The sequence below is a fragment of the Catharus ustulatus genome, chromosome 6 (genome assembly GCF_009819885.2).
Source record: "Catharus ustulatus isolate bCatUst1 chromosome 6, bCatUst1.pri.v2, whole genome shotgun sequence".
NCBI lineage: Eukaryota > Metazoa > Chordata > Aves > Passeriformes > Turdidae > Catharus > Catharus ustulatus.
In genome coordinates this window covers 41,004,957-41,032,046 of record NC_046226.1, presented here as the reverse complement: position 1 = coordinate 41,032,046, position 27,090 = coordinate 41,004,957, and the positions used below count along the sequence as shown (strand labels likewise).

Below are 27,090 nucleotides of genomic sequence, written 5' to 3'. Positions count from 1 at the left end.
GTTTTGTTTCAGAGATAAAGCCAGTATCTGGGAAGAACCTGGTTCCCAGATCTCATTATTTAATCTTGTAGCTACTGGAAAGCCTTTGGAGCTTTGTTTAGCTGCCACCTTGCTGAAAAAGCCAATAGATTTCTCATGCTTGCCCAGGACAGGACTCTATTGCTGACTGCTCCCCTTCTCATCGTACACCCATCCTTTGATGACACCCTTCAGAGCATCTTCTGTTGACTCATGTCAGCACTCTGTGCCCCTGATGTGAGCTGCAAGCAGAGGGGACTTCGAGTAGAATAAACAATGCAGACACAGCATTGGTACAGCTTGGAATTATTTACTTGCAGTGTTTTACATGTTGTGCTGTAATATTAGACACAATGGCTGAGCATCATGCTCTGTTTGTGTGCGTTGGATTGTGAGAACAATATAGAGTCTTGACAAACAATATCTGGCTCTGTACAGTAAACACATTGGGACACTAAAGGACCAAGTAAGCAGAAAAGCCCCCTCATGCTGGAAGGCCACAAATCACTATTTCACTTTGCTACTTTTCTTGTGCATATTGAAAACAGAAGAAATAATATTAAATGTCGAGTGTTACTATTTGCTCATCATGCTTATCTTTCAACAAATTAACTAAATACATTTTAATACCTAGTTAAATTCTGAAACACATAAAAATGCTGTCAAAGCTCTGTCCTTTAATTCAGACTTCAAACTGACCTTGAAAAGAGTGCAAGAAGCACAGTCCAAGCCACTTTAGTTTCCAGTTCTTGTTAAATGTCATTGTAGTCAACTCATCTTAGACATCAAGAAAATTTGGGCAAACCTTGGACTGTAATTCTAGAGCCCAAATGACCTAATTCATTCTGGTGAAAAAGAGAGTGGTTTTGAACGCTACTGCCAGATAATACTGATGACAGATGCTAGCAAAATACAAGGTACAGCTGTTAGAGGTGTTGAAAGCTCATCATACCTGTGAGAATAGTTGAGACTGAAAATTTTCCCAGTCCTGTTGAAGGGAATTTTCCATTACTTTCTGATGTATTACCTCTTTGCAAAGCAAACACGTTACTTATAACTATGCAAGGATATTTGGGACAATAATTGAGGGGAAAACCCTGCACTGAAAAAATGTTACCCTTAGGAGGTACCAGCTGTAACCACTCCCCTTACAATTGGGGAAGGATGCTGAGGGTAGTAATGAGGTCTAAAACATCTCAGTTATTTTAGTGACTATTGATGATTTGTGCTTATTAATCCTTACACTGTAGGACAAATTGCTTAAAATCAAACTAGATCATTTTGGGGGAGGAAGATCTAGTTCTGAGGGCAGGTTGAGGCAAAACGACAGATGGCTGCAGTCTATATTTTAACAAAGGAGCTCAATGTAGTCACAAGTCATTTTCTCCGGCCTCTCAGCCCCCTCCTCTGAGCAGAGGCCACCTCAGGAGACCACCTTTCCCAGGCAAAGCTGGGTAATATACGGGAGCTGCATTTCTCAGGCTGTTTTATAGTAATCTGGTTGTTTGGGCTTTGTCACTGGATGAGGGACTGTGAATCCCTGTCCTTAAACTCACAATTCTGACCTTTAGTGAAAAGGATAATTAATTCTGACCAGGTAGACTGCCTGACACCATCTTTTTCTTCTTTTTTTTCCCTTCTCTTTCCTTATTCCCTACAGTCTCTTGGCTTTCCAGCTTCTTCAAGTTAATGATTATAGCAGGCAAAATAATCAGTCCAGCCACTAACTAGCCACTGGGGACCCTTGTGGCTGCTTTTGGTCACACGTATATCTTAGGAACATTAATTGCCACGACTGGGTTTTGTTTGTTGTTTTGTTGGGTTTTTTTCGTCTTCTCTTATGATGCAATTTATAAGCACCATCCTTTAAATTAATACACAGTGGCGCCTGCTGATGCTCCCGCATTTTCAGCTTCAGGAGCTGAAAACCGAGGGCGTGTCTGTCTCTGTCCTTATTGCACTTCAGCGATGCTTTGACAGCCCAAGCTGGCATTTCCGAATACTTCGGCTGACGTTGTCAGCTACCCCAACCATTCCCAGCCGTTTGTCTGCTGGCACAGTCCATCACCAGCCCCTTGGAGGGCCGGGGCTCAGGGACACGCAGGTACTGCTGCTGTTCGCAGGGATGAGGGCAGACACTGGAATGCGATGACACACAACTCCTGCTCGAAGAGTTCAGAGCCGCCTGGGCGTCCCTGCCCCTCGGGTACCACACGTACACAGCATTCCTTGGACACAGCATTCCTTGTCCCGTTACGTGCCCGCTGTCAGCCCCGGCCAGCGGCCGCCTCCTCCCTGGGACACCTGGCAGCCTTTGTTGATGGCGAGGAGCATTCTTTGCAGGCTAAAATGCCAGGCAACAAGAATGATCCATCCGGAGAAGATGTATGCATTTTCACTCTTTCTTTCTTTCCCATTAAACCCCACTGCAGCAAAGGAGGAAACAATGCCGTTCGTTAACACTGATGGCACCACTTTGCTCCTTAAGACAGATTTGTGGTTAAGTGGTGTGGATACTATTTGTCTGCTGTAAAAGAGGACATTGTTGTGCCAGAGCTAAGTCAGATTCTGAGGATTTGTGCTTATAAGTGCCGTGGGACTGAAATCTATTATAGGGTGTGCCAGAATCACCAGGGCACAGGCAGATAATGCTGTTTACAATCAGTCATCAAGATGTTATAAAAGGCTCAGTGAGATAAGCAGGATGAAGAGCTAGAGGAGCTGGCAGCAAGGCAAATATTTGGCCCTTCAGGCTTTCCATTGCCAGCCAAATAGCATCATACCATGAAGTTATCATTATCCCCCCAAAAAACCACAGTGCTGCCTAGAACCTATATGTGGATTAGACCAATATTCCAATAAATTCTGCACTTATATGGAAATGATTATTCCAAACCTACAGATATATCTACAGGCAAATCAGGATCACAGTAAGCATTAAGAATTCACTATCAAGTAGATCCCTGTGTCCAGTTTACTCACAGTATCCTACAGCTTTTTGTTAGTAAACAAAACCCCACAGAGCAAAACAAGAAACCAATTTTCTTTTCATTTACATGCCCTCTAGCCAATAGATCAATATCAGAGATTAAAATATTGGGTGTAAGATTCATAGGCATGCTTAGCTTTTCTGTCTGTTTGGTTGCTCAAAGTTGATTTTATTGCTTTCTTCAAAATGATCCTGTAACTCCTGACTACACCACCCACAAAAGAAATAGTAGTGTGAAGATAACAGTTCTCAGTGAGCATCAGCCTTGTCAGTTCCTTCATGGAATCATAGCATCGCTGAGGATATAAAGGGCCTCTGGGGATCGTATTGTCCAAACTCACCCCTGCTCAAATTGGGATAAACTAGAGCAGGTTGTTCACACTGTATCACATCAGATTTTCACTGTCTCCAAGCATGGGGAATCCCAACAACCTTTCCTGCCAACTTGCTCCAGTATTGGATTATATTCACAGTAAAAGAAGAGGTTTTATTCTAGGTATTTTTCATGTGTTCAAGTGGAATTCTCCACATTGCAACTTGTGACCTGGCCTCTTGTCCTGTCACTGGACACCTGTGAAGAGTCTCCTTCTTCCTCTGTTCTCTCCCAGGTCAGGTATCTGTACACATTGACCTAAACAGTTCCAGCTCTCTCAGCCTTTCCCCTTACAGAAGATGTTCCAGTCCATTAAACGTCTTCATGGCGATTTGGTGCGCTCTTTCCAGAAACTCCATTTCTTGTACTGGGGAGTCCAGCAACAGACACAGCACTCCAGAAATGCCCTCACTGGTGCCGACTTGAAAGGAAGAATCACCCTCCTTTGTCCTGCTGGCATTGCCTAACACAGCATAAAGCACTGTTGTCCTTCTCTGCTGCAAGACCACACTGCTGGCTCATGTTCAACTTGGTGCCCACTAGGACACCCAGGTCCTTTTCTGGAAAGGACCCTTTCCCCTTTACAGATAACCATCCAGCCTTTACCCCTGCACTGCAAGGGGTTGCTCTTCCTCAGGTGCAGGACTTGCCACTTCTTGTTGAATTTCAGGAGATTCCTGTTAGCTCATTCCTCCAGCATTTCTCTCAGCATCCCTCCGAATATCAGCACAACTGCTTTGTGCGTCAATCATTACTCCTAGTTTTGCATCATCTGCAACCCTGCTGAGGCCATGCTCTGCATTGTCTAGGTCATTTGTGAAGGTGCTAAACTCTCTCAGTCTCACAACCAGCCCCAGTCACCACTAGTTACTGACTTCCAGCTGAACTTCATTTCCCTGCTCATAACCAGTTGTATCTGGTGCTTCAGCCAGTTTTCAGACACTGGTTCTGGTGTTTTCCCTTTGCCAACAGGATGGCAGCATTCCCTTGACCAGCTGCTAGACTTATTTGACTGCACCATCAGAATGGGATGGACACTAGTTAAAGCTTAGCTTAATATTTTGATTTAAATAAGGGGCAGTCTGTCCCTGCAAATATGAAGCTCTCTGAGATTTTCAGGGCTACAAATTATATGGTTCTGTTTCCAAATTTTTGGATGCCTTGTCCCCACAGTTGTGTCTACTTGTCAAGTTGTCTACTACTTGAAAAAAAGTAGTAGGACAAGCACTGTGCTTACAGGGTCATGACATCATCACTGCCAATGCCAGACTTTCAGTCAGTCTAGAGACACAAAAAAAAAAAACCCAGTCAAAAGTCACATTTAAACCACATCAAATCTTGAAAGCGCGCATGAAAAACAAGCCCCGGAGAGTCTGGTTGGTGAATTCCTTGTGCCTGGATGTGATGAAATACATGGCAGCTAATAAGGGTTGTCTTTGAGTAAGTAATGCTGGTATGAGGATTTGAGTGCAATAGTTAACTGTCAAACCAAAACCATTTATCAGCTGCTAAGGTATGGAATGATCCCACTTCTTTTGCCTAATTTTAGATGCTGCCTGGAATATAATTAGCATATTTGAAACTTGGGGAAAACCCAAACAGAAAAGATGGCAGTAAACAGAAAGATTTGGTCCAAGTTTTTTGGAGGTAACCCCTACAATAACTTTTTGTCCATACTTAGGATCTTCCTGGATGACACCATAGAAAGTTAACGATACAGGTAATCTGCTAAAGGGTCCCAAAACATTCATATTTTCAGCAGTTTTCATGAATCCTGAATACAAGTATCAAACTCTCCAGGAAACAAAAGTAAAGGAAGGTGTTTGACTTCTTGCTCGGCAGTGTGTGCTTCAAAGGCTGCACAGGATGAGGGTGTTGACTGTCATTCCATTTCTTCTTCCTCTCTTTTCTCCCTTCATTCTGTATCTTTTTGTAGGTATCCATTTACTGCACTTTGGCTTCACTCTCTTTTTCATGCTGATTCTTTGTGCCTGCCATGACAGTCATTTCTCTGATCTTCATTTCTCAGTCTTGTAGAGTATTATGAAAAGCAGTGATTGATAGAACAGTTGCATGTCTATGTTTATGGAGCCAACACTCATCAAGGGACCTGGGTGACAGCACTAGATGCCAATGAAGGGCTTACATTTCTATGACAACTTTGTTCTTCTTTGCTCCCCTCTGCTCTTCTATAGAAACAGTGACCTCTCAGAAAAGACAGTGGGCAGGCAGATAAAATGAATTCAAACCATCCAAGCAGCCAATCCATTTTTTGAGATAATGACTTGATTAGGTGAGAGATTGTCCTTAAAATACATTTTCCAGACAGTTTCCTGCCTGGCTAGAATAGGCAGGAAGATCAGAGAAAGGTGGTGTAATAAGAGTGCTGTGCTGAATAGTTTCATGAAGGTGAAGGTGGAAGGTGAACTCCATCTCATTTCCCAGCTCTGAGGCCTGGGAGGAATCTTGCAGTAATCATGATGATCCTACATGTGGAGTTGATGCCACATGGCTATCTGTTTCCTGGGGTTCCTCAGCATTTCTTCCCAGTGGTTCCTCTCTGTGCCTGTGACATGCAAGCCCAGACTGCACTTGCCAAGCACATGGCTCTGGCCAGCTCCATCCTGGCTCAGCATTTCCAGCTCCACGCTGGAGGCACGCAGGAGCTCATGCGGCACCTCAAACATGATCATCTCATTCCACACAGGGTTGATCTTGTGCTTTGCACGTTTGGTCTGCTTCTTCTTCAGCTTCAGTGACTGATGCCTCAGTGTCACCTTGACAGAAACATCTGTATAGGGAGGGGAGAGAGACACCATGTTAATGAGCATGCAACAAATGGACTAGACTAGACTGGAATAGCTGAGTTGGAAGGGACCCATCAGGATCATGGAGTCCAGCTCCTGGTCCTGCACAGGACACCCCAAAAGACACAAGAGCATTGTCCAAACACTGTTTGAACTCCATCAGGCTGGTGCTGTACCTAAATCTCCCTTGACTCAGCTTCATGCTGTGTCCTCAGGTCCTGTCCCTGCCCATGACAGAGATCAGTGCCTGCCCTTTCACTTCTCCTTGTGAGGATGTTGAGGACCACAATGAGGTCTCCTCTCAGTCTCTTCTCCAGGCTGAACAGAGCAAGTATCTACCTCAGCCACTCTTCATAAGGCTTCTCCTCCAGGTCCTTCACCATCCTCATGGCCCTCCTTTGGACACTCTCTAATATCTTAATGTTTTTTTATATTGTGATGCCTGAATCTGCACCCAAAAATGCGAGAGAATTTACACTGGTGACATCAGACTGAGAGAGCACAGAAGAAATATTGATCAGGGCGCATTTGCTTTTCACTTTTTATAAACTATTCAGAACTCTTTGGCTTTCTAACTCAGACATCTATTTTTTTTCCTGCCAAACTTCTCCCTTCCCACTTTCTTTCTAGATTTACATAACAGCAGAAACAACACTATCCGTTTCCTTGTTATAAATACACTCACCACTGCCCAGTAGATCTTTCAGCTGCTTGGAATGGAGGTTTTTAGCCTTAATGATCACCACCAGCAGGCGATTAGCTGCTGGCAGGTAGCTAATAGAGAGCAGAACCTCACCATGGCCTGTGGATGGCTCCTGGAAATGGAGACAGAGAAAGGGTTAATTTTTTACATAATCTTGGCCAGAACATTATGAAAACAACAATGGAAGACTGAGGGGTGGAAGGTCATGGGCGAACCAAGTTGTGTCTCTGTCTTTGTATGGGATATCTTTCCAGCTATGCTGGAAGAGAATAAACCTGGCAAAGATACCTGAGAGGCTCCTCCACCCATAAGGCTCCAATAATGTGAGTTACTGAATTGTTTCCTTACATCAACTTTTAGTGGAATATTTTGTCAGAAGAAGATTTGGGGCTGACATACAATGCAAACAGTAAGAAATTCCTATTTTGAGAGACCACATAACTGCCCTGTATTTATATTCACTGCCTCCTTTACTGTTTTTCATAATTCACTTTTGGTTTCAGGTGCTCCATTTCCCAGAAGGCTCTGACTAGACTCAGCCTCCAGCCTGCACTGCCCAGCAGGAGTGTAGGGCTCCCTGGGAAAGCAGAGGTGGTTGAGTGTGACCTGGAATTGGAGCTACACCTGCCCTGACACCCTATTTGGTATGAGAAAAAACCCAGCCAAGATTAAATCCTCCATGAGCTGGGCACAGTACATTACTCTTCTTTCCCACCTGTCTTCCATCAGGACTGTGAGCAGCTCTTTCTGCTTCACCTTTCCCTTTCCCTTTCCCTTTCCCCTTCCTTCCATTTGCCCTGGACAAGCAGCCCTTGAGGGGAAAGCCTAGGGACACAGTCACACAACAAATGCTCTCCTGTAAGAGAGTAATGTCATTTCCTTCTCAGGAGCCAGCAGGGAAGGAGAGAAATCCCACACCATTGTGTGCAGAGCTGACAGCCCATGGCAAGGAACAAAAGGGGAGTAGTTATTCTCTCAGTAAGTGGGAGCTTGTGACAGAAATCTGGTTTAGTGTGAGGTTAATGACCCAGAAGAGTCCCAGAAAGCCAATGCCAATTCAACAGACTCATTCTGGTCTCCTTAGCATGTTCCATATCCTCAAGGATAGACAGCCCTTCTCCAGGCTATTTCTGTGCTCTGCAGTGTCACTACTAAGAGAGCCATAAATATTTCAAATTAAGTTTTCAACCAGCTACTCAAAACAGGCAAGGACAGGCCTTGCTCTCCATGTATGCTCTCCATGAGCTGATTGACTCTCCAAAAATATGGTTGTCATCGCTGTCTGGTTTGAATGACTAATTTGTCTTGCACAAATCAGGTGGAAGGCCATTAGCAAGGAAGCCTGAAATTCAATCCCAAGTCAGTCCAAGTAAATCTTTTTTTCATGCACTCAGGTAGCAATGAAGGGCTTGTATGCCCTTCATTTTCATTTACATGAATCCTGACTTTAATTGAAGTGGACTTTAGAAAAGCCACACTTAAGAAGAGGCAGTATCAAAGGCCTGTATGCCCACTACAAAAGAGCTGTACACTGAGGGACAAACCCAAACACCACCTCATTGCAAACCCAGAGGCATGTCATAAGCTGCTTTTGTTTATTTACCCCACTACATCTCAGCAGGTCCCATTCTATAGCTCTTGGCTAGAATTTGGTTCCTGTAGCTACAGGCACAGACAGATGCAGTGGAGATTGGGAGGGGGTGGGGCTCTGTAGACGTGCACACATGCACAAACACACACATTGTACTCGGATCACATCTTGTACTTATGACTTTCTGGCTCCTAGTGTGCTGATCAAGTTTTTGGCCAGCCTGTATCCACATGAAAACAAAGCCTACAATGGTTGGTCTCTGCTGGAGTTTTGCATGAACAGATCAAACCAGAGGTACTTTTCCTTCCCCTTCTGGGCTTTGTTTTCTTTGTTTCTTTTTCCCTATTAAATCCATAACCTACATTTTGTGCTGAAATCCTGCAAATTCGTACAACCATCAGACTTTCTTTTAGCTTTCAGTCTTTATTTCTATGCAATATGAATAAAAAGGAACAAGAGGTCATCAGTGAATTACGTGCAGGGCACCACGAAATCACAAAAGGGAAGTTGCTATGCAAAGACACACTATCATCAGCCCACTATCATCACTGTCATTAGCAAAGCAGTGGGAGGGAAGGAAGACAAGATAAGGATATCAGTCCACAGTATCTATGCTTTGCATTGCTCACAGGACTCAGTGAATTCCTGAATGCTAATTGCATTACCTGGTTAGCTGTAAGCTCCACTCTGGGCTCCTTCCCTTGCGTGTGGGAGAATTACTGGGAAGGTAAGAACGAAATTTCTGCCTTTATTGGCATTTCAGGGAAATGTCACACTTTCAACAAAGCTCAGTAACTTTGTTCTGGGATGAATTCTGTCAAAAATAGCTCCTCTTTTTTGATCAGCTCTTCCTCACTCCCTCCCTCTCTGGTTCTCAATGAATGATTCAGGATCTGTGTACATAAGCTATCTGTGCAATGGTTGGCTCTCTCAGGTCCCAGATGACGCAAATTCAGCTTTCACTGCACATCCTCAGCTCAAACTGGGGCACTGTTCAGCAGTACTGCTGGTGTTAACCTTGTGCTGTCAGCCTGGAGAAGAAATGAATGTTGTCCGGTTTCTGTGTGTGGTTGTGAAGCTGGACCAAGGCAGAATTCCCTATATATCAGGACTCCATCAGGTGCACTGGAGTAACAACTTATTGCTGTGAACAGGCTGTTCCTTGGGTACTGCTAAAATAGCAGATGCTTTAGTATGGGGGGAGAGGGGGAGGGTTACAGCTATTACACAAATATTGAGTCTCATGCTTAAAGTTTATTAAACTCATTAAGACCACCCATTTGTTTCTGCTGCTTCTGTCTCTGACAGATGTTTTTAGTGTGGACAGCCCTGTTAGTATTTGAGTGGTTATCAGATAAATCAGCACTACTGGAAATCAGAAATGACAGCTCTGTACTCTGTGTCTGTGGCCAGCTGAGTGGAGAGCCCTCAGCCCTGATGGTGATGGGCAGTAATTTGTTTCATCATGCTTAGTGGTGGTTCTGGTGTTGTTTTGCATTTCTCAGCCCTACCACACAAGAGGTACCACTTGTGATGAACGAACAGCAGCAGCATCATGTTGCCATGTTAAGTGAACTGCTGCTGCTAGAAGAACAACCTAGTTCATGGCAGGGAAAATGCCTCTGAGGAAATGTATAAGAAATTAGTGCACATGAAGCATCCCTGTACCCACTTCAGGAACAGTTGGAATTCTTTCCTCCATTTGTCCTGTCTGTGCAGCTGGCAAGATGTGGATAACGAAGTTTTTTGATGCTTCAGGAAACCAACACAATGTAATAAATGATATTTTGGCATCTCCTAGAACAAACAGCCTTGTACTGATTTCAGTAAGTGTAAGCGTCCTTCAGTCCAGTATTCCAGTCCCAACAATGTATTTCACTCCTACCTTAAGGCTCCCTGGGGTGCCCTTACCACACCCAGCTTTGCAGAGTCCCTCCATAGGGCTCTATAGGCACTCTCTGATGTTTCAGCTCTAGCCACTCCAGTCCTGTATCACTAATTCTCAGCTCACACACCTTTTTCTAGACATAGCATTTGAATTACAGATGCCAGTGTCAGATTGTCATGTAATTAGTGAGGAGTTGAGGGAGTTGTGACACATTAACAGCTGGTAGCAATAGACAGAAGGGCTTCTGATATGCTGAGACAAGCACAGAGCTGTGCAGAGTGATCTCTGCAGCCACACATCACCCCTCTAAACCAGCTCCAAACAAATAAAGCCACCCACTCACATGCAGCTCTCTAGGAAAAAGGCTTCTCTTGTCCAAAGTCTTAATCATTAGGGTTTCACTACTGACACAGACTGAGTCCTTACCTTCTCTGGGATCTTTAGCCTTTCCCACTGGGCCTTCCCAAAGGACTCCTCCATTTCAGCAAGGTTCAGTTTGAGTTCCCCTACAATGCTGTGCCTGGAGAACTTGTCGCAGTTTCTCAGGGTGAGAGTCAGTGTCCCTCCTGGCATCTCCTCCTCTGTTAATGGGAATCTCAGCACCTCCTCCCAAAGGGTGTGAAGTACCTTCTTCTTCAGCTCTGTCTGGGCCTCAGCAATACCAGACTTGCTCTCCAGTGTGCCCAGTACGTAGCAATGGCAGCCAGCATCCTGGTCCCCGTTCATTCTGCCATGCATAGCTAGAAAAGATGGATGGTAAGGACCTCTCACAAAAGACAGCCCTGAAATATCTGTGGTTAAATTGCTTGTTCCATGAGAGCCATACAATAAAACAGCTGCCTAGACATTGACTCCTGTTCCTGCCTTCATAGGGTCATGTTAAGCTGTGAGCCCATGCTCTGGTATTTTCCTCAGGCTGCACAATGTCCCTGTCCTTGTGCCACTGCAGAAGGATGCTGCCACTGTTTGGGAGGGCAACAGCTGAGTTCAAGGAAGCACATTCTGTTGGAAAATGCAGAACAGCACTGAAACGAGGCACCATGAAACAGGGATCGGCAGTTCTCATTTACCTTGGCACACAAAGAAAGCTTCTAACAATGACTTTAAAAGCAGGTCAGTCAGAGACATCAGAAATGGGATAGAGATGCCCTTGGCACACATCCATCCCTCCAGGCCAATGTGGGATATGTCTAAGGGTTATTGCATTCTGCTGGTCCAGTCTCTGGTAAATGAATCCATCAGAAGCCATCCCACAGCCCAAAAGACCTATGTCAAGAGACATCCATCCCTAATTTTATATTCCTTTTATGCTGAAAAGCCTAAATGAGAATGGCATTTCACACTCCTCTTCAGCTGCATCAACAGAATTGCACTGCCTTCTCTGGCAGCGAGTGGAGCACACCCTCCTTCAAGGATTCATTGAGTATCATGGCTTTGAGAGAAAACTCTTGTCCTTGCTGCGGCCAATCCAAGGGCAGCTGCTCCTGAGCTGCCAGGACCTATGGGTCACAAGGCTCTCCTGGCTTCTCAGGGAGTGGGGCTGGGGAGCAGAGCCAGGTCCTGTGTACAGGAGTGCCAGGGTGGCAGCCAGCCGGCGTGGGTGTCCATCCTGAGGGGGAACTGTGGGATTGCTGCTGGCAGCAGGCGCACAGCAGTGGCTGCCATTCAGCACCCTTTCAATTCTCGCCTCAGAGGGTGTGATTTGATTAGTTTTCCACAGAGATCTACACTGTGCATGAATTATTCAGTCAGCTTATTTTACTCTCCCAGAGGAGCTGATGATGCTCCAGCCCTGAGTGAAGAACCTGTTAAAATTGTCAGAGAGTGACACAGAGGCTGGCTACCTGGCCAGGCACTGCCAGAGGGACTTTTCTCAAAATAAGTCTGATATCTCCAGCTCAGGCTTTGACTTGACTTGAGGAAAAGGCAGTAGGGAGTGGATCAGGTTGAAGAATGAAAGGTATAGAGAAGGAGATAGTAACCCCATTCTTTTTGCCCCCAAAAGGAAAAAATAAAAATAAGAGGTTGCTTGGTACCATGTCTGGGACCGGAGGAGCCCATCTTGGTTCCTGACAAAGCTGTGCAAACAACTGTTCCCAAGCCATGTCCCCTCTTCAAGCAGTGACATTGGCAGGCATTGCTGTTCTGCAAGAGCAGAACCAGTGAAACATGCAGTGGTCATGAGGGCACCTGTTGGTGTTGTTATAAGAGGGGCACTGTCTGTGACTGTGGTCAGCAGGATGCTGCCTGCTGGGCTGGGGATGTGCCCTTACCTTGCAGCAGGCCCATGCACGGCTCAGCGCTGTGCCCTTACCTTGCAGCAGGCCCATGCACAGCTCAGCGCTGTGCCCTTACCTTGCAGCAGGCCCTTACCTTGCAGCAGGCCCATGCATGGCTCAGCGCTGTGCCCTTACCTTGCAGCAGGCCCTTACCTTGCAGCAGGCCCATGCATGGCTCGGCGCTGTGCCCTTACCTTGCAGCAGGCCCTCACCTTGCAGCAGGCCCACGCGCAGCTCGGCGCACTGCGGCTCGTACAGCAGCGAGTAGTGCAGCTCGGGGGCCTGCCTGCTGCTGCCCTCCCGCTCAGGCTTCAGCTGCTCCGTCACACACACGTCCTTCACCACACCTGCAACTCAACAAACCCTTTAGTGAGCAGCTCTTCCGCTTCCCAACACAACCAATCACCTTCTCTAGATTTTACTTTTCTAAACGTCTCACTATTTCTGCACTTTGTATGCAGGACTATAATTTATTTTCTTTCTTCCTCCATCATCATACATCCTTTTTGCACTGTTTACTTGCACTTTCAGCTCTTTCTAGAGCACTTGGACAAGCCATCTTCTCTCCACTACCTTGTTCTCTGTGATGGTTCACACACTTGCTCTCTTACCTTTTGACTAGGCCAAGGTGCCTAAATGACACTTATTGCTTGTTATATTGCTTTATATTCTTTTAACTGGCATTATTAAATTAAATCTTATGTTCTCTGCAATGAGAATGTGAGTCTGCTCTTGAACTGCTGTGCAACTCTGCACTGAGTCAGACCTTTCTAAACATTTTGGTCTTCTTTTTTTTTTTTTTTCATTTTAACAATGCAGTCTTTGTCTAGCAAAAGACATCCATTTTCATAACACCTGACCAGGCTGAAAGCAATGAACTTGGGAATCCATAAGTCTGTTTCTCCATGCCTGGTTTTGAAGCTGAGTATGTATTTCGTATTATAACAAAGCAAGTTCAAGACTAAGAGAGAAGCTAGAGATTTTTGTCATCCAAAGCTGTTATCTGCAAGGTCAGTTCTGATTCACACAGAAAACAATAGTGGGACCAGCACATTTCCTCTTAAAAATCTCAGCCACAGTTCAGACCAGTTCATTGTGGCATCAAAAGGAGAATGCAACAATTCTTGCTTAATTTTAGCAACACTTGAGCTATAAAATCAGGCAGAGCAGGAAGGAAACTTGCTTGTGCCATTAGCAGTTCAGAGAGGCTCTTACACCAACACTTATATAAAGCTTTAGCCTAAATGCAGTCGTCATCTTTCATCCTTTCCACCCTATAATCTTTTCCCTGATACCTAAGGATGTGGCTAAGACAGTTTCTTCCTCCAATGCATCTGCTTCCCATGATACTTTCTTTTCCATAATCACAAGCCTCAGGCTGGAGGGGTGAAGGTAGTAACTGTCCTTCCAGAAGGGCAAAAATATAATCTCAAAAAATTAAAAAGAACTAAAAAGAGTACCAAATAAAAATAACGGCAGATGGCATTGTCTCTTTGGCAAATCTTCAGGAAGGTTTTATTAAACTGGTAACCATAAGAGTAAATTATCCTCTTAAAAGATGGCTGTGAAGTTAAAAATCAGTATGGAAGAAACCCAGACATGCATGTAATTAGGACTGCATTTTCTCTCAGGCTCCAGAAATCTTATTTTTCAGGATTTGGAGGGCTACCCTTTGGGCTGGCTGGGAAACAGGAATTTTGTTTGGTGAAAACTTTTGAGGTGTCAGCTGCACATTACAATAAGCCAAAAACATCTCACCAAACCATGGCAATAAAGGAGCAGAGAAAATCAGAAGCTTTGCCCCTTCCTGTCCCTGACAAGGACAGTTGCTGGACAGCTAGAATTTGACCTAGAGGAGATACTCTGCTAATTTTGGCCAGCTATTTCACACATACTCTGGATACTGCTCTCAGTACAACTACGCTAAATGTGCTTTTCTGCAAAATGTCTGCTACCAGGGAGACAGATTCTTCAAAACAAAACATGTTTAGGTAAAATAAAATTACAACAAGATACAACTACAGCTTTGTTATCAGAATGTCATTATGTGCTACATGACTACTTTCTACTAAACAAATGTATTGAAAACAAAACCCAGTGCTCGTGATAAGAGTGTGAAAAGCATCCCATGTCTTCGCTTCCATATTTATTTCTCTAGCAACAATCACATTATGCTTAGAAGTATTACAGATCTACACCCACTAAAGCAATTGTTAGTTTGAAGACCAAAAGCTCCTACCATTTTGAGGGAGAACAAACAGCTCTTCATTGACTTGTATTTTCATCCTATTCTCATCCAAAGCAGTGTGTTTTCCAGTAGCTGGTTCTTCTGTTGTCTTCAGAGAGTACTGTGTGTAGTTAACAATTTCAGGTGAAGTTACTTCTGGTTTGGGGCCATAAATGTTGGGAAACTTCAGAAGTGCTCGAGGCTGGACTGGCTCTGCAGTTTTCTTAACATTGAACTGAAAATTAAAACCTTGTTTATTACTTTGCACTAATTACAATAATTCCTCAAATTCTCTTAACATTAGATGAGCTGAGACAGTAAAAAAGGAGGGCTCTGGTCAATCCTACCATCATTTTTTCTTGGCTTCTAGAAACCACTACCTATATGTCTGGAAACTTTCCTGCCAACACTTCTACTTGGAGTGTTTCTTTTCAGATTTAGTCCTCTACAGATGTTTGATTACTGTAAGAAAAAAATATGTTCTTAGCATTTGATTTGTCCTCTGTTCTGGTACCAGTTAATATTTTCATAAGTTAATCCTTTCATTTTAGTGAAGAAATTAACCAAGAAGTTAATTTTGCTTTAATTAAGATATGGTAATTTTTACCTTGATGTTTGAAGTTAAATCCAAGAGCAAGAGGCTACAACCATCTCACAGAATCCAGAATATTTTATGTGAGTATATAGTAAGCATTAAGAGTGCAAAGACACAAATCAAACCTGGAGCAAGTAGGACCATAGTACAATAAAACTGAGGAGAACTGGTTGAACAAATGAGCCCTGGATGGGCAAACCAAGAGTAGTTGGTTCAGTGGTCATCTCAGCCTCTTGGTTCTGTGGACCAGAGCTCCATATGACCATCAGACACACATTTCCCCTTTATTATACCATGACTGAAATTTGGATTTATGTCTCATTTTATTCTTAGTACTTCAATTCCCTTCTGTATCATGAACATGGGATATGCAGAAGAACCGGGAAGGTGCTCCAGTAGTCCAAGCAAAGGCTGGCAGAAAAGGCATTACTGTTCTCCCAAAATGAACAAAATATTTTATTGGAATAGGTCAGTTCTCTTCTGCTTATGTCCCAAGAAAGAATCCCGCCTTCTTACCACTGAAATCATTCCTTATTAATTTATATTCAGATTCATCAATGGGGAAGAACAAAAGCTGGCTAGCAAATGACCCCAACCCTCACAACAGATTTAATTGATGTTCCCAAAACATGAAAGACAAAAAGCACAAGTAAAATAGCTGATTGATTTTGGTTGATGGTTGTGCAGTGGGATTATCTCTAACCTACTGCCTGCGAATCTACTTTTTGTCAAGATTGAGGGTGAGATAGAGAAGGTTCATAACTGTAATTAAAGTTTTTCATTAGTCTTATTGTTTCCTATTAATAATGAATGTAGATAATGCCCTGAAGCTCTTATCTGTGTTGGGATTTTGTGGTCCCAGCTTGTATGTGCAGAGGAAGCATACCTCTCAAGAAACAGAGCTGAAGAAGGAGGTCTTGGATGTTAGCCTAGTCATATTCTGCTTGTGAAGATCCTGGTTGCCTACACTTGGCAGTGGTAGGGAACTCCATCTTCTCAGGGAAGCCAGTGTACCAGTTTTTAGGAAGTCTACTGTGCAACACAGCATTTTGTCTTGTCTAATTTTAAGAGCTTTGAAAGGCAAGTGGCTGAGAAAGAAAGATGTCATTGTGTGCCATCCTCACCTAGCATACAGTTGAGTTTAGATATTATGTAAATTACACAGTGTGGGGCTTTTTCTCTCTCTTATAGAGATGTGAGCCTCATCAATCCTAAAATACCTAGAAAATATTAAGTTAGTCATCCAAACTTTAAATGCAGTTTTCCATTCTTCTAAAATTAAAGTAAACCAACCAAACAGAATCATTGGAAAGCAACTGGACAAGTCAGATTGCTTTTGTTGTGCAGAGGCATTACATCCAGCACACACACAGTGCCTGATGTGGTGGTCAGCCTCTGCTATCCTCTCTCCTGGAGCTGCTGTGTCAGGCTGCTGTCCTACCTATCTCCTGAGCCTCCTGTCTGCATTGCTTTGTGCTGTCAGCACACAAGGCACTTCCAGATCCTCTGAGATGAAAAACACCACTCAAATCTGAGGGATTGTTAGCACTATCTTTTCTTCTTCTTGCTAAAAAGCCAGGTATTTAGTCAAAAAATCCGACAGCACACAGCATCTAAGAACTCCATTGGGTCTAAATATTCCTCTTGTCTGCCTGCTCTGCAGAATTAGAGACGAGAGACATATGCAAGCACAGTGGGACTAGCCCACCCCCTCTTCCAACTGCATCTGCCTCTGTTTATTATTTTGCTGCCGGCTCTTTTCCCAAGTGCTGTGTGCTAATCCAGTGGCATAGCAGTGCCCTATGGAAGTTCCCTCTGCAACTCAGCAATTGTGTCTTAAATAAAGACTTGAGCAGAAGAGTTCCAATAGTTCTGCAAAAGTACATGAAAGCAAAGGAGCTCCAAAAGGAGCAAGGGGGCTGCAAATGATCCTTCTGTTGCATTGCTGGGTGGAATATTCATTCTACAGGCTTTGCTGAGACTTTGCAAACTTACAGCAGTTTCTCATTGTTTTGTAGATGTATGTTTGTGTTTGAACTCTTCCGCCTTATGTATGCAGGGCATGCCTCTGTCTACAGCAAATACAAGCATTACTGTCATGGGAGACATGCCAAGTGAATAAAATGCAGACTTGCTACATCTTTCTTTTGTCATCTGTATCTATCAGAATCAGTGGCCCTGACAGGTTTCAATAATTAAATGTGTCCAACACTGACTAGGACATACTGTGTACTAATGTAGTCAGAAAAAAAAAAGTCCCGACAGAACTATTTATAAACACTGAGATAATAAAATTTTACAAGCTCAGAACTCAAATTGAGATTCATTTCTTGAAGGTATATAGAGACTGATTCTGAATCAGTGACAGCATAGGAGAATTCATTTTGCTGGCAAGAAAATTATTTTAATTGGAAAGAATTGCTAAACATATGGAATATGCAAACTAAGAACATTTTGCACTTTCTGTGACAGAATGTTCACTCGGCTGCTATAATATGTCTAGATTTCTTTTAAAAAAACCCCATAAAACCAATAATGTTGAAAATAATACTTCAAGTTGAAAAGTCTACAATGCTGAAAGAATGCAATCACTCAGGTAATTATGTTACATTTAGGGCAGGTTGAATAATTTTATCCCCTGTTGGTCAAATACTGGATTAAGTCATGGCAAAACTTGATGGAAGTATTGTGAGGACCATAACTGAATAGCTACTGGTTTCTGGAGGCTTAACTGAACAATATGGAGACTTATGGCTTATTTCAGTCCTGTAAACAGGATAGCACCCCCATGGACAAGATCCAGGATGGATTAAGACTTTCCCAAGATGTTTCCCAAAAGGCTGTATAAAAGAAAAAAAGCCCCGTCCAAGCATGGAGTTCAAATGAAGATTTGAGATGATTTTGGGCTTGGAGATTATAACATCAAGCTCTCATAGAAAGAGCCTGATGGTAAAGTTGTCTATGGGTTGTGTTGCTGCAGACAACAGCTAGAAAAATTCCTATTCAAAGGGATATGGCCGTCAAAGTTACAGATTTTTCATTCGTGTTAACAGTAAACTTGGAAAAATCTCTGCATCGTTGTACATTCTTATAGACAGGTGTTAGCAAATCCACTGTTTGGGGTAGAAAAGACAAGAAAGGAGCCTGAAAGGTACATGGCTAAGTTATCAAACAGAATAGCAGGTGAAATTAATCCTAGGAAAATGCAAACAGGTACTAGGAGATATTCACCATGCTCATGGGAGGAGGCTCAGAATTAGCAGCAATCTCTTGAGAAGTCTCCTAAACTCCATGCAGAAGTTAATCAATGGTCAGTGGAGCCATCCTCCCACACCTCTCCTCCCCACTCTAGCAACCACAAGATCTGCTAATGCTATTTTCTCTATCTGCACTAGTTCTTACGATAGTGTTCGTAGATTTGGTCATCTTTCCCCAGCATAAACTGCAACAGGAATGTGAAGATGCCAAGGGTTTTTTTCTACTAAGAGCCTAGGAGTGGAAGCCAGAGAAAGATTGAATATTTAATTACAAACATTACAGAGGAGTTAAATTAGGACTCCTGCTACAGTCTTTAAGAATACAAAAATAACAATCAGCTCAGATAATTAAAAGGTAAACAAAGACTGTTATACAATGGAGCACAGCCCTTTGGAATGGGCTACCTCGGCACATACTTGGTTGAATGGCCAGGTGAAAGTGAAAAGGACACAGGCACATACAAATATCAGGAACAGCACCCAACAGGTAATACTTTGAGAGACTGACCAGTGCTATAGCTCATGATAAAGACCACATTCAAACGAGGAAATCATCAAACACTTCCCTTTGAAGAAGAGATTCCCATTAATAAGTATATTAAAAGTGTTCTATAATTCCCCAAGCTCCCTCTTGCTCTGAGCTCAGGAGTAAATCAGGCTCTTTGGATTCCAACAAAAATGAAAGAGCACAAGGAATGCCTGACACTATCCATACTCCACATTGCTTTTACAATAAATGAAAAAGAAATTCACTGTGTGATGAGATTGTCCAGTCATCACAATCTAGATTCTCACTTGCGTTTTATTATTATTTCAATGCCTTGTTTTAACTTCACACATAATTAATCCTCTCAGTTAGAGGGGCAGAGGGAGGAGGAGGGAACGTTTTCATAAGAAACCAGCTGTTGACAGGGAGCTATCCTGCAGGAACTATGAGATATTGTGAATAGAATTAAATAGCTGCTATACAAGATCTCAGCAGGAGCCATCTCCTCTTTACAATGCTGCGTGCCACCTGGTACAGTCCAGTCTTCTCTTCTTAAGAAATTATTTCTCTTTTGATCTATCCTAACAGCTAAGCAGCATTTCCAGTCCTCATCCCCTGTTTCTGCCATTAGCAGCTTTCTCTTTGGCTCCGTGGCAGCTGTCTCCTGCTCCCGTAATTCTCTGGTACCCAGCTCATCTCTGTTTTTCCCTCACTCCTCCTCCCACTGGCATGTTGTTATATCCTGAACACAGTGAGCAGATAAACAGGCAGCATAAATCACATGCTGAGTAGCCTAACAGGGAAGTTGCATTCCCACCCTCTGCATTTAAAGAAAAATCACAGAGTAAATTAGAGACTGTGTCTTACTTGCTGGACTGGCTGAAGCACACTGGGCTTAGTGTTTTCCGTCTCCTCCTCTTGGTCCTTTTCTGAGAGTCCTTTCCCAGGTTGCTTGCATTTGCAGAAGCAGGTGAGACCGCAGAGGGCAAGGATGCTAGTTGCAGTCCCTAAGGTAGCCCCCAGGGCTATAACTGGAGCAGACAAAACCATTGTCCTGCGCTGCACAGGAACAGAAAGCACAGAGACCCTGTGGCTCTTTCTACTCCCTGGGAGAGCAGCTCTCCCAGATCCACTCCGATTCCTAGCCTGGCTTCATTCTCTTTGGAAGTCTGAAAGCATTTCTCTTGTGCAGCAAAGAAAAGGGACCAATCTAGACACACAGATAAATCATCCCACCTTTGCTAGGCAACAAGGCTACCTTTCTAGCCTGCTGATGGAGTTGCTGCTCCAGGTCAGGGAGTGGAAATAGTAATTGTGGTGCCTGCAATCTCCATATAGCTGTAAACAGGCAGTTTTCATTGAAGCCTGTTCTCCAGCTCCACTGGGAAAAGTCTGATGTGTGATAGAGAGGAAAGACGTCAGCAGAAGGGGCTGGCCTTGCTAGCTAACTCACAGAAAGTGCATCCAAATGTTTGATCATCTCTCTAGCAACATTTCTCAGCGTTGGCTTGTTGATATACTCAAGAGGTTGCATTTTTTTGTGTTAAGGAAAATATAGTGACTGCCAAAAGCTGGCCTGAGAAGCCCTGTTATGCACTGCACGATAACTGTAGTCACAGTAAAGCCTCTGTATAAGTCAGCCAAAACTTTCTCATCCTTCAGAGGCTGCAGAACAAACACAGGCAGGAATTAAGCACCGCCCCGTGCCACACCACCTGTCCCTCAAAGCACAGGGTCTGAACCTTTTGGAGCTGCTTTCTGCAGAATAAACACAGAGCAGCACCTCTATGTAAAAAGAGAGCAGAAAATCCTACCAAACAAGACACACCAGTGCATATGCTGCTTCCTCTGGAGAAAATGAGAAAGCAAACAACATATGCTAGATATTAGTCATAGTGCTTACCACTCTGATGTCAGGCAGTGGGCTGCTGAGCACAGGAGAGGAACCTGCATGAATAGACTTGAAGAGCTAAATGTCCGTCCCAGTTTCCTCTTGAGGTGATGGAGTGATTATCTTTCTCTGACTCATTTATTTTTGCCTTATTTCTCAGAATACCCAGCTTGGGGAAGAGGATAATAAATGTAATAATTTGATATGTTTCTCATGACATGTATTATCCTTTCCAGGGTACTTCACAAGGAGAATCTAGTGGCCAGAAGGTGATTGTAATTCTGGTCACTGTATCTCTCAGCCACAGTGAAAATAGTAAGCAAAATGAAAAATATTTTTAAAATACCCAGTTCTACTGATTCTACTGGGAGTTTGTCATTCTGTTCTGGAATATAGTTGATACCGTGGATCAGGAAAACAAATTAACTATGTACAGAGAACTGTTTAGAAATACAGGGATTTTGATCCTTCTGTAGCTCAGGTTTTGCATAGACTTTTCTTGACTTTCTTTTTCTTTGATGTTTCACATCTTACTCATCACAACTCACTCAGCCTTTGTTCCTTGATGACATGTTCACCTCTTTGGTACAAAACTTCCCTCACACATCTGAGTCTCACTTTAATTATTAGATTGCTCTGTAACGCTGCAGCATCCTAATGCCTGCAGTGCACATTCCCCTTCTCCTCACCCTACCTGACTTGTCAGACATGTCTCATCCCTCACTTCCAAGCCTCCTGACCCCCCAACAAGAATCAAATCCCAATGGACTCCTTAAGCACAGGCAGTTCCCTAATAAACTGCTGACCCTGTGGAAACTGGTCTTTCAGCTCAGCCCACAGAATGAAAACCTTGAGTTTTATCTTCTATCCACAAGAACAAAAACTGGGCACAGCAGGCTGGACCACTGGCACACCTCTCCCTGTGCTCAGCAGTGGGAAGAACATCACAGGGAAGAGGTTGAGAAATCTGACCAAACAATCCCTTTGCTTCTTGCTCTTTGTGTCTCAGGAGATTCCAAAATCTTGAGCAGCATCCTTGTGCTTACATCTTCTGATGTGAATTTTCTCTGTCACAAGTAGACTGTTCCAACCATTTTCTGACTTATCTAACAGCTATTTCATTCAGCCCACAGTTGAACAGGTGACATTGTAATCATGGTGCCATGAAGTGTCAAATTACCACCACTCAAGAGAAGTGAGAAGAGTCTAAAATATGACAAAAAAGATGGACACTCTTTAGATGCCTTTGATTTCCTCCACAGGATGGGTTCTTCCTAGAATGCTAATGAAATCTGACACAGCTAGGTCAGAGATCCCAGGGATTTGGAAACCACATGAAAAGGAAAAAGGTTCTGTTAAGGGTAGAATACAGTGAAGAGAATTGGAGTGGAGAAGGCATTCAGTCCATTCATGAGATGCAATCTTGATGTGTTTCCCACAAACTTTTCTGAAAATTATACAAAGTCTGCTGAAACATGCTGTAGAAGTAAGGTCACACCAAAGTTTCTCTGTAAGACAGTAACTTAGTAGCATAATCTCTGAGATATTTTCTGCCTGCTTATATAGGAATATTAAGTTTTCCTTGCCTGAAATTGTATTTGATGTGAAATGTAATAGGTACAGAACCATTGTCAGATACCATTTTTTTAATAGTAACAGTCAGGCAACAGCCTTTTGCTGCTATTCCAAGGAAAACAAAAAAGCTCTCCCCAGACATTGAATATTATCAGTATGTGAGCTTCTACAAGTGACAGGCCAAAGATTTTAGATTTTTGTGTACTGATGCATGTACAGATACATAATTTAAGTGTAGCTTGGGCATGTACTGCCACTACATGGTTGTTTATTTTTAGCACATTCTGTTCTAAAAGAAATTGGGCCATAAATGTGTTTCATACTAATCTTTACACTTGCTTGTTTCAACACCCAATAATTAAATCACTTATTTTTCTTTAAAGCAGTAGCAGGATAAAATGGGGTCAGGTAGTGACCTTTCTCACTGGCCATTCACACTGACAGTGTCCAGAATCACATAGCTTTTTTATCTGTCACATCTGCCATTAGAAAGAGACTTGCCAAGGTAGAAAGATGAAAGCCTGTTTTTACAATCCAGACTTTAGGGGCAGGTTCAGGCCTGACAACATATTTCACAGCCATCCTATCCACATATTTTTTCTAGATTCTGATGTGAGGCATGTATAAGAATGGCAAAAACAGGTACATGGTTTTCAGCTTCTGCTATTTCAGACAGGAATACTCCGTGATGACAAAATATAAGCTACCAGTAAACCTTTGGTGCCTATAGATTCTTTGTTCCTGCTGTGAGCTCTTCTGCTGACATTTTGGGCCTTTCTGTCCATTGGCTATATAAAAAAGGTTTATTCTGAATGGTAGTACAGATGACATGGACGATTAAAAGAGCTTTTGCATTGCCTAGCTGTATGGATGTATGTAGTTCATATTTTAACAGAAAAGAAAAAAAATACACACACCCCCCCCCCCTTAATATAATTGTCAACCACTTGAATAAGCAGGTGGGATTTTCAACCTTTATTTTGACAGTTGAAGACACGCATTAAAGTTCCAGAATCCAGAAGGAAAAGCTGACACACATCTGAATGAAAGATGTTTGCACACTACTTTCCCTGACTCAGCCTTCTCCACTTCATCAGGGGCTGGTATCAGAGACACTCTGTTTCTCACTGAGGCATTTCACCAGGCAGAAGTGTGAGTTAACAGATGGAAATGGGAAATAAAGTTGTTCAGGCATTTTTTTTTATTTTTTTTTTCCCAGGGAAATCCTTGTGACAGTCAGATTTAGCCTGAAGGTGTAAGCTCATGTTTTCACTTGTATTGACTTGTTATGTGATTCTGGGCTACAGAAATGGAACAGTTGGAACAGAATGGAGGTCTAAAATAACTTTCCAGATCATAGCAAGGTGTTTATATCATCCACTTCAGGCACTGAAATAGTCAATTAGCAACAGAAACCGCATAAGGCTGTCGTGTTTTGTTTAATAAGTAAATGAAAGATTGTGAAAACAAAAAATGAATGTAAAAGGCTTGTGCTTGCAATGACTACATCTAACTCTTTCTACTTTTATGTGCTGTTGCCTCAGGTTGTAAAAGCTTTAAAAAAAGATTCTGTCTTCCTCCAAATGGTGAAGTATTCCTCCACCAGATGGTGAAGTATTAACAAACCACTGAAATAATCCTTTGCAGCACTATTAAAGCAATTCTCTCTACATATTCATATGCAAAAAAAATAAAGAAGGGAGATCTGTGAGAGGAATGTGGGCTTGGTCCCTCCATCGCTGTCACTGGAACTGACGGATGGATATAAATCAAGTAAATTAAGTAATTAAGTAATTAAGGGAAGAACAAAGAATCAGTATCTAAAAGGAAGCTATACAACCTCAGCAAAATGAGCTTCAGGGTGTGGTTAATGGAGCCTGCAGACCTATAGAGCACCTGCCAGCTGTGTGTGCAGCCTTTTACCACATTTCTTCTCTCAGGACGGTGATAAGGATTTAGCACCATGGAGGGCCCAGCTAGTTGCATGTGTGCAGTGTAGGGTTTGTGGTTGATGATTCTGTACTGATTCTGTACTGTACTGATTCTGTACACTGTCCTGAGATGAAAACCTGTGGAATTCAGGAGATCTATGGATAAAATATGGCTGTTTACCTGTTTTAGGAGGCTGATATGTACCCCCTGCCACCAGCAACTACTATAAACCTGATCTCTTGCATCCCTTGCAGCAACACTGGATGAATACTGGTGGAAGATTCAATACTAGAAAGTAGAGAGAAGGGGCCAAAAATAAAAACCTGGAGGGGAGGGGAATAGGAAGGATCTGTAACATGAGAATTGGGCATTGGTGTGACTGCTGTACCAGGATGCTACACTATTAGAAAATAAGGAAAATTAGAGGGAGCTCAGGAAAGCACCATATGAATGAATTAATTAAGGGGTGTGAGGCAGATCAGAGTGTGCCTCAAGAAGGACAGTCTCTTTACTGATTTAAAGGCTAAGGGGTGTCTTGGTCCAAATCCTTAAGGGACCCAGTTGTGGAATAAACCTTGGATGACAAAGGTTCTGTCCTGTTGAGTAAATTATGTGTTAGCAGGAGCTAATGGCCAGAAGTCAATGCTAGATAAATCCTGAGTGGAAATGCTGCAGATTTCCAACAACAGAGAGCAATCTCTGAGGGATAGCAGAAGGCCATCCATCAGGGGCAGTTTTGAAATCAGGACTAGTGTTGTGCAGATTGCTTTTATGGGACTATTTTTGTTCAGTTTGGGTTACACTGATGTTGAAGCACCAATGACATCACCGATGTGCTGTGCTCTGTTGTTCCATATTTATACAGGGACCACGTGGGATGTGAAGAGAGTATTACTGTATGAGGCAAGTTTTCAAAAAATCACAAATCCTCTGAGAGCATCAAAAGGCCAGCTGCAAATAGAAAAGCCGCTTTAGAAGGTCACATCATACCACATAGTCCAGCAGGAAAACAATATCTGTGCATTACCAGGTGAACAGCTTTAGTGTCAGCTTAGTGTCTCAGCGCCTCAATAATGCAGATTCAGAAACAAAAACGTCAGCCCCAGCACAGAACAGGCCCAGGTGAAAGACAGAAAAATGTATCTCTGGAAATGCAACTGAAAGAGTGTTGTTCAGGAAAGTGGCAGACAAAAGGTTAAGTGTGAGTCCAATTAGAAGGTGGTATTAAGCAAATGAGTAAATGTTTTCCTGTATGGGGGAGAGTATCTTGCTGAGAGCAGATAACAACTCACATAGATATCCTGCTTCTCCATTGAACTCTGCTAATTTGCTGTTGAAAATCCAGGAAAATAGAGCTTGTTTTGTGCCTAACTCATTTTAATGTGAGAACTGGCTCTTGATCGACTGGAGAAGCAGAGCTTATTTCTGGGCAGGTAGTTCCACTGCAAGTGTACGTTTATTTCCACTAGATTTTTAAAAAAATGTATATAACCACAGGAGATTTAAGAAACTTCAAAGCCTTCTGAAGTGCCAGAGTGCACACTGTGTATTTGCAATAAACGGCTGCCTCCTAGAGGTGACAATATTTTTCTTACAGTTTCTGTTTTGAGTTTATAACATGCCAGAGTTTCAACCTTTTGCAATACCAATGCTGCAAAGGATACTTTGCAGAGAAAATTGTTGGATCTTGTAGTTTTATTTAAAATTATATCTCCAGGTATGTTAAGGCTGTAAAGCCAAGAAATTCAATAATTAAGGTTGCCATAAAGCCTTAGCTCTATCCACTTTCATGTCAGCCTTGTCTTTAAACCTTTAAGTACAGGATAACACCATTTTATTTGCAAATGAACTGTGAATAGTTTGCTGATAAGATGCACTCTGATAATGAATCAGGGTTATATACTGAACACGTCTGGGTTTTATATGTGTCTCCCTCCAAAATATTAGTAGATAAACAAAAATATTATTCCAAATCACTGACTGATATTACAGTTTAAGCAACTAGAAATACACACCATAATGACATGGGGATTTTCTCATTTACACCCAACCTGGCACTTGTGGCCTGATTTATGCAAGATCAGTGTGCTCATTTCCATGGCAAAATTCCATGGAAATTGTGTTGGAATATGAGCAGCACTCTGTGGTATTAAGCTGAAAAAAAGTAACCCACATCTGTTCTTTAGGAGATACCACTCCTAAAGAGTGTGAGAAAGCCCAAGCAGGCAAACACTCCTTCTGGACTTGCAGCAGAGCCTGGAGGCTCTGTCTTCCACCTCTGGCTCCTCATCCCACTGCCTCTCAGACTGCAGATACCACTGTCACTGCAGAAAAACTTCCAGAGAAAGATAGGGAAGACCCATCAAAAAAGGCTGTTATATTGTTCACTGCACTTCAGGAATCAAACTAGCAGCAAAATGGCTAAAGCAACATCTGCTTTTGTGTCAGTTAGTTCCAGTTTTGGAGCATATTGCTTTT

At 42.8% G+C, this 27,090-nt stretch overlaps 1 protein-coding gene across 1 annotated transcript; it reads right to left on the bottom strand.

Annotated features, from left to right (window-relative positions):
- Positions 1-312: 312 nt before the first annotated feature.
- Positions 313-20,637, bottom strand: SYT13 (synaptotagmin 13). Its single transcript, XM_033062171.2, has 6 exons — positions 20,082-20,637; positions 14,888-15,110; positions 12,861-12,995; positions 10,796-11,109; positions 6,873-7,002; positions 313-6,171 (listed from the first exon to the last, which is right to left on the bottom strand). Exons 1-6 carry the CDS (start codon positions 20,262-20,264, stop codon positions 5,867-5,869), a joined length of 1,290 nt encoding a protein of 429 aa, XP_032918062.1. The 5' UTR covers positions 20,265-20,637; the 3' UTR covers positions 313-5,866.
- Between the last annotated feature and the right edge of the window lie 6,453 nt (positions 20,638-27,090).